The sequence below is a fragment of the Oncorhynchus kisutch genome, linkage group LG3 (assembly GCF_002021735.2).
Source record: "Oncorhynchus kisutch isolate 150728-3 linkage group LG3, Okis_V2, whole genome shotgun sequence".
In the NCBI taxonomy this organism is placed as follows: domain Eukaryota; kingdom Metazoa; phylum Chordata; class Actinopteri; order Salmoniformes; family Salmonidae; genus Oncorhynchus; species Oncorhynchus kisutch.
This window is the reverse complement of record NC_034176.2, coordinates 72,970,712-72,986,320: the sequence shown is the minus strand read 5'-3', so window position 1 is coordinate 72,986,320 and position 15,609 is coordinate 72,970,712. Positions and strand designations below refer to the sequence as shown.

At 43.4% G+C, this 15,609-nt stretch overlaps 1 protein-coding gene across 1 annotated transcript in view; it reads right to left on the bottom strand.

Moving 5' to 3' along the window:
• Positions 1–696: 696 nt before the first annotated feature.
• Positions 697–15,609, bottom strand: part of LOC109888468 (leucine-rich repeat-containing protein 49-like) — a 55,816-nt gene continuing 40,903 nt past the window's right edge. Inside the window, exons 15-19 of the mRNA XM_031814253.1 lie at positions 10,075–10,309; positions 9,688–9,873; positions 9,420–9,529; positions 2,694–2,856; positions 697–2,246 (exon numbers count right to left, since the gene is read on the bottom strand). Coding sequence (XP_031670113.1) covers positions 2,025–2,246; positions 2,694–2,856; positions 9,420–9,529; positions 9,688–9,873; positions 10,075–10,309 — 916 coding nt within the window. The 3' untranslated portion in view covers positions 697–2,024. The remainder of the gene's footprint in view (positions 2,247–2,693; positions 2,857–9,419; positions 9,530–9,687; positions 9,874–10,074; positions 10,310–15,609) is intronic.

Below are 15,609 nucleotides of genomic sequence, written 5' to 3'. Positions count from 1 at the left end.
GTGTCTGGAGTTGACTTTGGAAACCCTTGACTGTAAACCATTGACAGCACAGGCAACGTGGAGAGCCCAGCCTCTCTACAGAGTAGTTGTAGTGAGTGAGGGGACCAGGAACAGCTGGTAGTAAACCAGTCTGCTCTATCGAAGCCTGCAAGAACATTCCTTTCTGAGTTCAACAGGAGAGAGAGGACCCTCTCCATTCCCCCTGGATGTCCCAGTGCGGGGTAGAGCATGAACAGGGAGGGACACTGAGGTACTGTGGAACAGCATTAGCACACGGCTCAGTCTAATGTATTAGGAGGTGGCTGGATATAGTGCTGTTCTTCAAAAGGACACCCCTGTCCAAAACAATTCAGTTAATAGTCAGAGATCAGAGGAGCCAGAGGTAGTATAGTATAACAGACTTAGGGTTTAATGGTCAGAAGAGATAAATATAACAAAACAAAAAAACAAAACTTTTGATGATATGTTGTTGTGCAAAATCGTCTGATTCAGTCAAAATATTAGCTCTGAGCAATTTGATGATTGATGGATGGAGAGGAGAATACATTTCCTGCAGCATGGTTTCTTGATCAACAGAGACACTACGTGAGCAATAAACATGGAACAGTTAAGTGTTAGGGAATATTTTATTACTAAGTACAATACAGAAAATGAGTGGTCCGAAAAGAAAACGTGTATTTTCTGCCCTTGTCATCACGCCAGGCAGAGAGAGAGAGAGAGTAACATTAAGAAGAGGATTATCATGACAATCATTCTAGGCTCAATGAGACACACTCATTGTAATCTTCAGCTGGAGATCGTGAACAGGGTCTTTATGAAGGCTTTAAAGTGCAAAGAGTGTTCCTCTTTAGAGATGACAATGCAAGCTCACAATTACTTTCTCAAGTATATAGCTCTATAGCTCCGTGCATCCTGGAATCAAGTTGAATAGGAAAAACAGAGTATAGAACAAACATCAATATTATATTTTCCATGATAATGTGAATTCAAGCTTATGAGGCCCAGTTGGTGACAACCCCCCCCCAAAATTGCCTTTGAAAGAAAAATTCACATCCATCTTCAATTTGAATACGTTTTTCCAGTTATGAAAAGAATCTAACCCCAAAATTCCCCAAAACTTGACTGTCTGACACCACATGATGATGAAGACGAGTTAATGTGGTGAGACAGAGCAGCATGAGAGTGTCCAATATGCTGTAGTAGAAGAAGTGGTCCAGTATGCTATACCTGTTTCCAGTAGGTCCAGTATGTTGTACCTGTTTCCAGTAGGTGTCCAGTATCCTCTTTCCAGTATGTATGTGTACAGTATGCTGTACCTCTTTCTAGTGTGTCCAGTATGCTGTACAGGTTTCCAGTATGTGTCCAGTATGCTGCACCTGTTTCCAGTATATGTCCAGTATGCTGTATCTGTTTCTAGTGTGTCCAGTATGCTGTATCTGTTTCTAGTGTGTCCAGTATGTTGTACCTGTTTCCAGTAGGTGTCCAGTATCCTCTTTCCAGTATGTATGTGTACAGTATGCTGTACCTCTTTCTAGTGTGTCAAGTATGCTGTACAGGTTTCCAGTATGTGTCCAGTATGCTGCACCTGTTTCCAGTATATGTCCAGTATGCTGTACCTCTTTCTAGTGTGTCCAGTATGCTGTACATGTTTCCAGTATGTGTCCAGTATGCTGCACCTGTTTCCAGTATATGTCCAGTATGCTGTATCTGTTTCTAGTGTGTCCAGTATGCTGTACCTGTTTCTAGTATGTGTCCATTTTGCTGTACCTGTTTCTAGTGTGTCCAGTATGCTGTACCTGTTTCTAGTATGTGTCCAGTATGCTGTACCTGTTTCTAGTGTGTCCAGTATGCTGTACCTGTTTCTAGTATGTGTCCAGTATGCTGTACCTGTTTCCAGTATATGTCCAGTATGCTGCACCTGTTTCTAGTATGTGTCCAGTATGCTGTACCTGTTTCCAGTATGTGTCCAGTTTGCTGTACTGTAGGTCTTATGGAGTTTTACCAGGTCTCTACCCCTCACCCTGTCACTTTCCCTGTGTGGAGAGCCTGTTGAGGCAGGCCTGACGGAAGGCCGGTCGGTCCCTCATCTCCAGCACACAGTCTCTCACCATCTCCATGAACATGGAGGGCCACAGTTTGTGGAGGGACTCCCTCTTCAGGTTGGTGTCAGATGTCGTCTGGACCTGAGCCTGTATGTACTGCTCCATCACGGCTCCGCACTCCGATGACGACTCCATAGCACCCTCCTGAGGAGATCCAGGGAACAGAGGACTGTTAGCTTTGACACTGATGAGAGGAAGTCTCCATTGATCATCCTATTGGATAGTAATCATGTTACATTGTAAATCAGTGATCCTCAATCCTTCTCCAGGAGAGCCACTGTCTTCAATACTTTTATTGGCAAAATCAGGTGTTTCACTGCTCAAGGAGCAGGATTGAGGATCACAGCTGTAAATGTATGAAACAAGCCCTCAATAAAGCTGCTATAGTATGAAGCATCAAGTATACAGTGACAGGTAGTGGTGATGTCTACAGTAGCAGAGTGAGCGCAGCCAGTCTATCCTGGTCCCAGATTTCTTTGTGATGGAAGAGATCTGGGACCACCAGGCTAGACTGGCTGCTTCCACTCTGCTACTGCAGTCATCACCACTGGGACCAGGCTACAGACAGAGTGATTGTCTGAGAGTGCTGACCTCTGGGCTCTCCGCTCCCACATTGCAGCAGTCTCTACTGGGGTAGTTGAACAGGGCTCTGCTCAGGCCCTCTCCCAGCAGCTTGCCGTTGTCACGCAGCTCCTCTGGGCTCAAGCCTGCACGGCGCCCACGCCCCTCCAACAGAAACTGCAGCTGACGCTTCCTAGAGAGAGAGAGAGGCAGGGAAGGAGGGAGCGAAAGAGAGAGAGGAGGGGAGAGTGAGAGAGAGACGAAGAGAGAGAGAGAGGGAGCAAGAGAGAGAGAGGGAGCGAGAGAGAGAGAGAAACAAAGAGAGAGAGAGAAAGAGAGAAATAGAGAAAAACTAAGAAAGAGAGAGAGAGAGAGAGAGAGAGAGAGAGAGAGAGAGAGAGAGGCAGGGAAGGAGGGAGCGAAAGAGAGAGAGGAGGGGAGAGGGAGAGAGAGACGAAGAGAGAGAGAGGGAGCAAGAGAGAGAGAGGGAGCGAGAGAGAGAGAGAAACAAAGAGAGAGAGAGAAAGAGAGAAATAGAGAAAAACTAAGAAAGAGAGAGAGAGAGAGAGAGAGAGAGAGAGAGAGAGAGAGAGAGAGAGAGAGAGATTGAGACAAATCAGAAGTGATTTGGGGGTGGGGGTGGGGGTGCTGTGTTTTTTTTAGTTTCAGAAAAACTAAATGACCCTCACTAAAGAAATCCATATCGGTCCGCTAATACAAGACTAGCAAAGGTCCAGTGCCCTATATTTTTTACACTAAATGTATTTGAGTGTTTACCAGCATTTGTAACTTGAGTCTGATGATGATCTGTACAAAACAGTTAATCCGATAATACTTAACAGTTTCTTGAAATGTATACATGTTCATATTTTTTCATACTAGTCCCCTGGGGGAATCAAACCCACAACCCTAGCATTGTAAGCACCATGCTCTTACCAACTGAGCCACATCATATCATCACAAACCACTTGATGTGTCAATGTACTCAATTACTGTATTGTGCATTGTTTTTCTTCATGGTGATGGAAAGTCTACCTGTAGAAACCTAGATGACCAGCCTATGTACTATACAGTAATGTACATTTACATTAAGTGGTTTGTAATGATAGTAAATTTATACTGCACAAAAAGTGGTTTCCCATGTTATTTGATCAAGAAAAATCTTTAATTTGATGAGGATGTTTTGTGCCTTTACGTCTTTACCCATAACTTTTCACCATTTAATGTAAATGTTGAGGACAGGGTTTTGTTCTTTCTGGATTTCATTAGAATAACAATAACAGAGAAAGGAACAGGGCGACAACTTTATTGAATCCTGCAAGATACTCTTCTTAACTATACTACCTTATTTGCCAAAGCGGAAATGCAGAATTTTTTAATTTTTTTGCCCACGCTATTAGACGTCTATATCAGTCTGCTAATACTAGTATTGTGTACTTTTGTGAAATTGTTTTTTTCAAATAATAATAAATCTGATTTCTCAGGGTGTGTTGCAGCACCCTCAGCACCCCTACTTCCAGCGGCTATGCAAGGGGGACAGGTGAGTTAGACATGTCTGGGGCATCAGGGCATCCAATAACCCTGCCAGGGACAGTGCCATCGTCAAATAAGGGAATAACAAAGTATCACAATACACGTTTCAACAAATAGTAATGGCATTCACTCAATGCTCTGCATTAACACATCTGTCAAGACTGGTATCAGATACTATTAGAGTAGTGCCAACATGAATTCCATGGAAGCCAAGTCAAACAACTACTTTACGAACAATGAATTGGGAATGATAAAGTACTTCTGCATAAATGTAGTTCATTTGTACAACTTTTTAAATCAGTTCTTTGTCAGTCGTATAGTTTTCAGCAGCAGGATTGGTACAGATGTAACCAGGATGAGAACATTAATAAAGGATGTTAGCTACATCAAATGTCCCTGTCCATCATTATTCATCTCATGAAATTCAGCACTGCACCAACATGTTCCAAACGCTGGTGCCAGAACTCTGGAATAGTCATTGAGACGGAGGCTGCAGGCTAAAATACCTACTGGGATAAGTGTGTGTGCTTGTGTCGGAGACAGAGAGCCTGAACACTGTATGTATAGGTGGGCAGAGGATCAACTGAGTGGTGTGTATCTATCAAACAGCCCCATTCACCATAGCTGAGCATGTACTCTACTGTACAATGATACTGTACTGTAGAGTGGAGGTTGAACGCAAACACCCCAGTATAACAGCCCACAACATCAACTTAATTCACTGAGAAGAAGGATGAACCACTCCTACATTGGGTTCAGGAATCTTTTCTGGCCTCCAGTCATTAGTACTGTATCACAGACATGAATGTCAAAACTATCACATGATGGTTCACACAACGGGACAAGCTGTCCCCCACCCCAGAATTGCCTATCTTCAGGCCTTTTGGCCTTCACCCATGTTCAACGACTTTTGATTATGACTTGGTCCTCAACTGCAATAAACCAAAAGCATTATAGCAGTCATAGCCTTTGCTCTGGCTACCTTCACAGCAATATCTGCCCTACCCATGACCATATGTGTTCTCTCATGGATTGTCCAAACCTAACTATGACTGTATAATGTATAGCTCGGGGTTATACATGTCTGTACTGGATCTGAAACCATTTACTGATGACTAGAGTGAACTCCCATCTTAATTATTACAGGACTACACTCTCCATCTCTGAGGAGAGGTTTTCCTGGAAGGACCAAACTACAGGGAGTAGTGTGCACTGTGCAGAGGCTGAGAGGGGAAAGTTTAGACATTGTTTTATATGGAAGGTTAAACCTTAATCAAATACACACACATTACAGCACTTAAAAGGTTAGGGCTGCTGCAGAGTAGGTCAGTGGGCTCAGTTGGGGGGGGAAAGGGATGAATTCCATGAGGCAGCTCAAGGTAAAGTATTGTTTGATACTCAGACATTTCTTCCATGCTCCGCTCTAGAAGGCCCAGGGGTGTTGTGGGTAATCGTACAGAGTGAACCTGAAGGGACAGATTAGGGAAGTGAACTAACTGCCATGCTCGTCCATTTCTCACAGCGAACGATAAAAACGGCAGCTGCTAGGGACAGACAAGCCCTGGCCTGTCATCTCAAGGCCTCACACAGACAGAGATATACAGTACATTTACAGTACATTACACATACCTGTGGCACACACACATGCATAAATAAATACACATTCAAAGACATTCCAAAGCCACAGCCCTTGTAAAACAATATATTAGTCAGATACACATTACACACAAAACGCTCTGGCACTCATTCAACTTCTCAGAACATATTTTGCAGTGTACCAAGTGTATTGTGATTCATAAAGAGGAATTCATTCAAGCCAACAGGGAAGTAGGGAGATTTATGATATGAATAACCTTAGGCTGCATGTTTGATCTCCATGGAGTGGCCATCACATCAATTGTTTTTTCATCTGCCCTGTACCCGTTTATAAAAACTGTGTTTATAATATCAAGTTAATGTTCAACTAGTATTTCTGGAGAGGTCAAAGTTCAAGTTATCAACCATACTATACATATTAAATATTTATTTGACAAAACTATGCATTATCACGCAATGTCAGCAGGTTAAATCGAATACCGTTTCACTGTTGATCTGAAAAGAATGATCAGCTCCCGGCTATTGGTAAAGCGGGGTCCTTTGTAGCTCAGTTGGTAGAGCATGGTGCTTGTAACACCAGAGTAGTGGGTTTGATTCTCGGGTACACCCATACGTAAAAATGTATGCACGCATGACTGTAAGTCGTTTCGGATAAAAGCGTTGGCTAAATGGCATATATTATTGTGTTTTCTATATCGGGCGTCAGTGAGTGTGAGTTATTAAAGAGGAACTGGAAGCCAGCAGAATGGCAGTTTGCCAATTAACTTTTAACAGTATTCTCCAGACAGACAGACAGACAGACAGGGCTCTGCTCGGGGCACTGAGAGAGACACCACTACAGCAGGGCATATTTTGCTTTGCTTGGCTGTGTTTCAGTGACCAGGAGTGATATAGTTGAAGAGCTGTTGGCTGGGGAGAGGAATGGGAATGTGAGGAAGGTGCCAGGTACCCACCCTACCCCTGCACTTCCAACCAACTCCCTATGGCTCCTCGATGGCAGGCTTTGTCTATGCATCACACACAGACTCATTAACACACGCACGCACGCACGCACACACACACACACACACACACACACACACACAAACGCACGCATTACACAAACTGATAAACACACTCAGACAGGTTCTCTACGGTACGATGAACACCTGTAATTAAAGTGTAGCTAATGTTTTTGTTTGGTAACCTGAGTGAGCGCTGTGTGTTAATCAGCGCCAGGTACCAGGTGTGCCAGGTACCAGACTGTGGCCATGTCCGAATACTGATACTTACATACTACATACTTAAACTGCATACTATGTACTCATTGTTGGATACTATTTAGCACATTATGTGCGTAAAAAGTACGCAGTATGCCACGGCAGCAACGCAGTAACGGCTCCTGACTGGCTGAGTAGGTGGGGCGGAGGCGAGTACAGGTGGATTTTTCCAAATTCAACAGACATGAATTGCACTAACAGGCCTGGTCATTTCCAATTTGATTCATTTCTCTAAACTCTGAATATAATATGAATGGAGTTATAGGCCTATTCAGGCTGGTTACAGGCAGACTATCACATTGGACCTATACTGTAGTCCATAAAGCCCATCTATCCTATTTAAAAAGGACTGACGACAGAAACAGATCATTTGGTTAAATTTCAACATATTTAATAGTGAAACTAAAGTGCTATAACATATATAAGTTCAACTAAATAGCCATATACACACACCAAAACTTTTAAAATGTACAAATTAAAAGACTATTGCACAGAAAACGTGGACTGTCGGGTGCATCGTAAATTCAGAACCGTAGGACAGCAACATAATAAACTAAACCACTGATCATTGGGAACCATCCATAAATTAAATAATTAAATGGGTAGCCACGCCTATGAAACTAAAACAATTCAAGTGTCTAAATCAAAAGGCCTGACTAACATGACATCAATACCGCAGCCACATCCTGAGTCCAGGCTGCCGACACATTAACAAATCAAAAGATGGTTTAGTATTTAGTTTAAATCACTGACGAAGGCCAAGAGAACAATAAATGAGAAAACAGAAAGCCCCATAAAAAAATATAACCAATTCTTCTGTTTTCAAAGATGTATCCTACGACGCAATACTAATTTTAAGGAGAACAAAAATGACTTATCCTACATTTGAACACCACTGCAGGATCTTTGCTATTCAGCATCTTCCCAATTAAGTAGCCACGGTTGTTGTTTGGCTACTTGAACAGAACTAGGGCTGCCCACCACCAGCCCACCTCTTCCAATGCATTATGTAAAAGTTTTCATGTATTTGTACTACATGAAGAATAAAAAGGAATACGATTGAAGTCGGAAGTTTACATACATACATTTAAACTCAGTTTTTCAACATTCCTGAGATTTAATCCGAGTAAAAATTCCCTTCTTAGGTCAGTTAGGATCACTACTTTATTTTAAGAATGTGAAATGTCAGATTAATAGTAGACAGAATGATTAATTTCAGCTTTTATTTCTTTCATCACATTCCCAGTGGGTCAGAAGTTTACATACACGCTATTAGTACTTGGTAGCATTGCCTTTAAATTGTTTAACTTGGGTCAATCGTTTCGGGTAGCCTTTCACAAGCTTCCCACAATAAGTAGGGTGAATTTTGGCCCACTCCTACAGACAGAGCTGGTGTAACTGAGTCAGGTTTGTAGGCCTCCTTGCTCGCACACGCTTTTCAGTTCTGCCCATAAATGTTCTATGGGATTGAGGTCAGGGCTTGAGATGGCCACTCCAATACCTTGACTTTGTTGGCCTTAAGCCATTTTGCCACAACTTAGGAAGTATGCTTGGGGTCATTGTCCACTTGGGGTCATGCTTGGGGTCATTGTCCACCTTTTCAACCAAGCTTTAACTTCCTGACTGATGTCTTGAGATGTTGATTCAATATATCCACAACATTTTCCATCCACATGATGCCATCTATTTTGTGAAGTGCACCTGAGCGGTATGAGTGGTATGACGGCTGCGTGGTCCCATGGTGTTTATACTTGCGTACTATTGTTTGTACAGATGAACGTGGTACCTTCAGTTGTTTGGAAATTGCTCCCAAGGATGAACCAAACTTGTGGAGGTCTACAATTTTTTTCTCAGGTCTTGGCTGATTTATTTTGAATTTCCCATGATGTCAAGCAAAGAGGTACTGAGTGTGAAAGGTAGGCCTTGAAATAAATCCACAGGTACACCTCCAATTGAATCAAATTATGTAAATTAGCCTGTAAGAAGCTTCTAAAGTCATGACATAATTTTCTGGAATTTTCCAAGCTGTTTAAAGGCACAGTCAACTTAGTGTATGTAAAGTTCTGACCCACTAGAATTGTGATACAGTGAATTATAAGTGAAATAATCTGTCTGTAAACAATTGTTGGAAAAAATACTTGTGTCATGCACAAAGTAGATGTCCTAACCGACTTACCAAAACTATAGTTTGTTAAAGCTGAAAAGAGCATGACATCCGGACATTTCAAATGTACTCGATTTTCAAAATGACGCATACTTTTTTTAATAGGAATGACGGCCTACTATTTAGTATGCAAGTATGGGTATTCAGACGGCCTGTGTGTGTCAGTTAGTGCCAGTTACCAGGTGCTGTGGGTAGGGAGCTCACCTGGACTCCTCCAGCAGTACTAGCAGGCGGCAGCGTGGTGTCTCGGTGGCAGCGATATGACCCAGCGTCCCAAACAGACGCTCTGCAGAGATCATGTCATTCATGGTCACCTGATGCACACACACACCCAATATAAATGCATTCACATACCCACAAGGGAAAAAGGAAACGGTATCAGCTAACACATTGTTCAGAACATTACAGCACAAATATGCTGAATGACAAAACATGTTGGTAGATTTTTTCTGAGTGTTTAGGTGGACCTGACCTCCAGGTTGTTGATCTTGTGCAGGTTGAAGTGGTGCAGGCGGTAGATGAGGAAGGATCTCCACAGGGAAAGGCTGACTACAGGGTTCCCCTCTGGGTGGATGGTCAGCTGGTCCAGACGTCTCACCTGGGCCAGAGCAGCCAGCTGGGGAAGACGGCTGACGTTGGTTTCCAGGAAAATCAGATGCTGTATGGAGGACACCATAATAAGTCATGAAACCAGTCAATGAGTGGCCATATCAGTATCCTATTGGCCAATGAGAACCCTCAGTTTAGAACTCCAACAGAGCGCATGTGTTACCATGGTGAGAATATGACTCCTATCATAGTAGCCAATGAGAATACTCTTTATTGAACAGTATGTAATCTGTAGCAAATGTGTTCTCACAGATAGGTTGGGGAACTTGACCCTTATGCGTGGCAGTGTTGGCACGATCGCATCAAAGTGGATGTAGCGGAAGGCTATGACAGTGACGGCCCCTGCAGTCTGGACCCCCCAGCCTCTCTCCAGGGCCTCCAGTGCTCCAAGACCGAACAGGCGCAGGGTTTCCCCATCCAACTCCGCCAGATGGCTGTCTGACAGGGAGAGGCTCTGCAGGTTGACACCCCCTGCCTCCAGGAGCCTGGAGCACACAGAGAAACAGACAGTCAGCACACACACCTGAGGATGGGGACCTGATTTGTTAAGGAGGGTGCCCAGCCCCCCTTAGTAATTTGAAGCATGATGATGGCTTCCCAGGTAAATTAAGTAATACCCACCTGGCCAACCCTCCACCCACCTGGCTCAGTCACAAGTTTCCAGGATCATTAAGACAAAGGTATCTTAGTTTACATGTGTCTGAAGAAGTGGGCCAATCAGTGGATGGGAGAGAAACAGCAGTGAGCAGGGTAATCAGAATTAAGTGAATGTAACATTTGTCTTTCAATGCTGCCTAATTTCTCTCCATTCTCTGTGACAACAGTTGAAGTGCCCTTCCCTGATAAGGAGTCGTGAGAGTAGAGAATCAGGATGAGTCTCAGGGAGACATGATCTCTCTGTCCCTGTTGGAGCCTCACTAGCTGCCCTGGGTCTCTCTGCCTTCTTTCCCTGCCTCCCAGTCTGCTGACACTCAGGGGACCTGCTGCATACCAGAGGATCATATAGCTCCACGGACCAGCAGTCCACACCAGCCATTAGAGTTCACCCACCAACAACCTAATCAGCCTATTCATATTTCACACCCTTAGAATGTAGCATCACAGAACATGGAAAAAGAAAACACAAAGGAGGATTAATCCTGACACTATTGGAGCTGTAATCCTATAGGCCAAGTCTTGTTGGGCTGATTGTTACAGAGTCAGGGGAGTGAAACAAGGCTTCTTTAAAAAGCCATCGTTGTTGTCACACACCAAACCTGATCCCCTGGAGGTCACTTCTCTCTCTAGAGGACTGAGGACTGACTCCTACCCTCCTCTCATATCTCTGTCTGCTGGCCCCTTTCAGTGCATCTAAGACCTGGCAAGATGCTGTCCAGGTAAGCAGAGACAAAGAACAGAGAGGAATCAAGGAGAGTGGTCTGACAACCTGTAAGAGAGGCTTTGTACTGTGAGCAAGAACAGGAAGAAGAGATGATACAAAGATGGTCAGACAGGTGTGCTGACCCAGAAAGAGAGGGCTGAAGAGAACAGGGATGGTTCTGGTACAAATGAAGGTGTATTGGAACAGAGGAGAGATTAAAAATCTGATTGACTTGTGATTATCATGTAATAACCATGGCGGGACATTCTAAAGACCACTATCAAGGCTGTGGCTGCAGAGGGGCACAAGGGAGCAGTTTGTTAACAAGCTGCAGGGTTACAGGGCAAGAGTTGACTCCAGCCCTAGGAGAAAGAAAGGTGAATGTGAGCCAGAGAGATTCAGGACACCAGGGTTAAAGGTCACATAGCTACAGTGTTAAGCCGTGTTAAGGCCACCATGACTACTGTCTCTCTATAGGACCTCCTGTGTGTGTGTGTGTGTGTGTGTGTGTGTGTGTGTGTGTGTGTGTGTGTGTGTGTGTGTGTGTGTGTGTGTGTGTGTGTGTGTGTGTGTGTGTGTGTGTGTGTGTGTGTGTGTGTGTGTGTGTGCTAATGTATAATGTGTGTGTGTGTGTGTGTGAGTGAGTGAGAGTCAGTGAACTGCCCATGGCTGCCTCAGAGTTCAGTCATTAACGCCTGCTGTAATACTCCATTTCCCCTCAGAGTTTTAATAACCTGGGAGAAAACCCAACCTTAACAAAATGACCCAGGAATTACATTAGCTAATAAACACAACCTCTGAATAATCGTAACATTCAGTACGAGCCGCATCCAAGAATCCAGCAGTGACTGACAGAGTAGCGTCCGACGCAATTTTTCTAGCAGGCCGTGTTGCTACCTACATACGACCCACAACGCAGTGGGTGTAAAACCCAATATTAATCAAACAGTGTCGCGTTTCAAAGAAGCGCAGCATCTGACACCGAGGGGCAGGCAAGGAATGACGACTGGTGATGTAAGAGCAAGGGGGTACTACTGGCCACATGGAAGGAAGCATCTCATGCACGCACACGCACACACACGGAGCAGAGCGGACAGGCACCAGTCAGTGAAAGACGGTGCTAATCTTCAGGACAGGTGGCTTTGCCAAAGGTACTAAATCAAAAGCAGTTGGACAGACAGAGACAGATAGAGAGAGATAGATAGACAGAGAAAGTGAGAGAGACCAAGAGAGAGAGAGAGAGAGAGAGAGAGAGAGAGAGAGAGAGAGAGAGAGAGAGAGAGAGAGAGACCAAGAGAGAGAGAGAGAGAGACCAAGAGAGAGAGAGAGAGAGAGAGAGAGAGAGAGAGAGAGAGAGAGAGAGAAAGTGAGAGAGACCAAGAGAGAGAGAGAGAGAGAGCATAGCCTTGCTATTGAGAAAGGCCGCCGTAGGCAGACATGGCTATGTGCTCACTGCCCACAAAATGAGGTGGAAACTGAGCTGCACTTCCTAACCTCCTGCCCAATGTATGACCATATTAGAGAGACATATTTCCCTCAGATTACACAGATCCACAAAGAATTCGAAAACAAATCCAATTTTGAAAAACTCCCATATCTACTGGGTGAAATTCCACAGTGTGCCATCACAGCAGCAAGATTTGTGACCTGTTGCCACGAGAAAAGGGGAACCAGTGAAGAACAAACACCATTGTAAATACAACCCATATTTATGCTTATTTATTTTATCTTGTGTCCTTTAGCCATTTGTACATTGTTAGAACACTGTATATATATATAATATGACATTTGTAATGTCTTTACTGTTTTGAAACTTCTGTATGTGTAATGTTTACTGTTAATTTTTGTTGTTTTTCACTTTATATATTAACTTTGTATGTTGTCTACCTCACTTGCTTTGGCAATGTTAACACATGTTTCCCATGCCAATAAAGCCCTTGAATTGAATTGAATTGAGAGGAGATACTGGGTAACATATAGTTAGAGTAAAGAAGAGTGATGGTAACTTTTCATCCCTTTCTGGGGAAGTCTGGAAGCATGCCATCAGCCCACTCTGCACTCTGTCATGTATTGTTCCTGGCAATCACTCTTGATAGACTGCCAGGTGCCTCCAAATCCCCTCCTGAAACTCTTTGTGCCCTCATAGCCTCTTGGAGGAAGAGGAGACACAATGATGATCAAACTGAGGAAAGTCTAACTGTGGAAAACATTTCCTGATGTGTTCAGCAGCTCTGAACAAAAATGCAATTATCTGGACCTAATCCAGCAGGAGCTTCAAAACTATGTCTGTCATTTCTGAGCAGCTATAACCCATCAATTTGACATGTATTAAATGAGCCTACATGTGTCTCCAATTGTCTAGCTACAGTATGATTGCACCACATAAGAAACATGGTTATTTAGCTTGTCATGATGTGAGAAGAACCTTTCAACATTTTCTAAACTGAAAGAAAAATAAAATTGTTCAAGCAATTTCTCTATTAGCATGGTAGCAGATCTGTACAGTGTCTGCAATAAAGCAATATAGAGACAGATCTGGAACCAGGGTATTTCTGTATATCTCTCCTGGTATGATGTAGAGTAAGATCTGGAACCAAAATCTGTTGTTCTGCCCCTGCACAAGGCAGTTAACCCACTGTTCCTAAGCCGTCATTGAAAATAAGAATATGTTCTTTGTTCATGCCAAGTTAAATATAGGTAAAATAAATCAAAATGATGTAGACACAGATCTGGAACAAGGCTCTATTTCTGTGTATCTTTGACATGATGTAGACACAGATCTGGAACCAGACTATTTCTGTGTATCTTTGACATGATGTAGACACAGATCTGGAACCAGGCTATTTCTGTGTATCTTTGACATGATGTAGACACAGATCTGGAATCAGGCTATTTCTGTGTATCTTTGACATGATGTAGGCACAGATCTGGAACCAGACTATTTCTGTGTATCTTTGACATGATTTAGACACAGATCTGGAACCAGGCTACTTCTGTGTATATTTGACATGATGTAGACACAGATCTGGAACCAGGCTATTTCTGTGTCTATGGCATGATGTAGACACAGATCTGGAACCAGACTATTTCTGTGTATCTTTGACATGATGTAGACACAGATCTGGAACCAGACTATTTCTGTGGATATTTGACATGATGTGGATACAGATCTGGAACCAGGCTATTTCTGTGTATATTTGGCATGATGTAGACACATATCTGGAATCAGGCTATGTCTGTGTATATTTTGCATGATGTAGACACAGATCTGGAACCAGGCTATTTCTGTGTATATTTGGCATGATGTAGACACAGATCTGGAACAAGGCTATTTGTGTGTATATTTGGCATGATGTAGACACAGATCTGGAATCAGGCTATTTCTGTGTATATTTGGCATGATGTAGACACAGATCTGGAACAAGGCTATTTCTGTGTATATTTGGCATGATGTAGACACAGATCTGGAACAAGGCTATTTCTGTGTATATTTGGCATGATGTAGATAAACATAAACATTTATTAAATTAAGTGTTATGGTTTATTGAAGTGTTTCTGAGTGGTGGTGGCATCAGATTCTCTCGCTCATTCCCACACTTACTTCTCTCATCATAAGTAGAACTTGAAGATTGATGTGCTTGCCCCTCCACCTGCTTGGAGACCCAGCGTGCCTCTGTATGAATGAATATATACATAGCATGTGGGCACTGATGTCTCCCCTCTAACTCTCTGGCCAGCCCCAATATTGGATTTCTGGGTAATAACTCTTCCCTCTTGTCATATCTCAAGGGAACAGAGAACGAATAAATCTTCCTCTAGTCTGCTCACAAAGGAATATATAAAAGAGGCTACTATCCAGCATTCGGACGGGCACACACACACACACAGACACGCAAGCTTGTTCCTGCACGCACGCACGCTCACACACACACACGCAAGCTTGTTCCTGCACGCACGCACGTTCACACACACACACACACACACACGAAATTCACTAAGCACTCACAGAGACAACCATTCTCCTATTCCATCTCTCATCCCAACACACTAAAAGGGGTTTCCTCCTTCCTCCATTCTAAATGCACTGTCAACATTTGCTCCTGTCTTAATTCTTCTCCAGCTCGGGTCGGGCTGCTAATGACAAACAGAGATGACATCACGTTTTCCCTTTACCTGCTGAGGGGCAGGGGCCCATTTCAGTCAACCCATATCATTTACCACTCCAGCTTGGTGTGGAAAGGGGAGCTTGAAAAGGCCATTGACTATACTGATAAACACCTACAGCATTTATACACCAATTCTAGCCAACTAGGTATAATTGCACAAGGTTAACCAAGGTTCATGCCTCTGTGTGACAAGTGTTCTGTAATTACGAGGTGCATGACTTTCACTGGGCAGAGTCCTTTAAGCTAGTTTCTCAAGGGA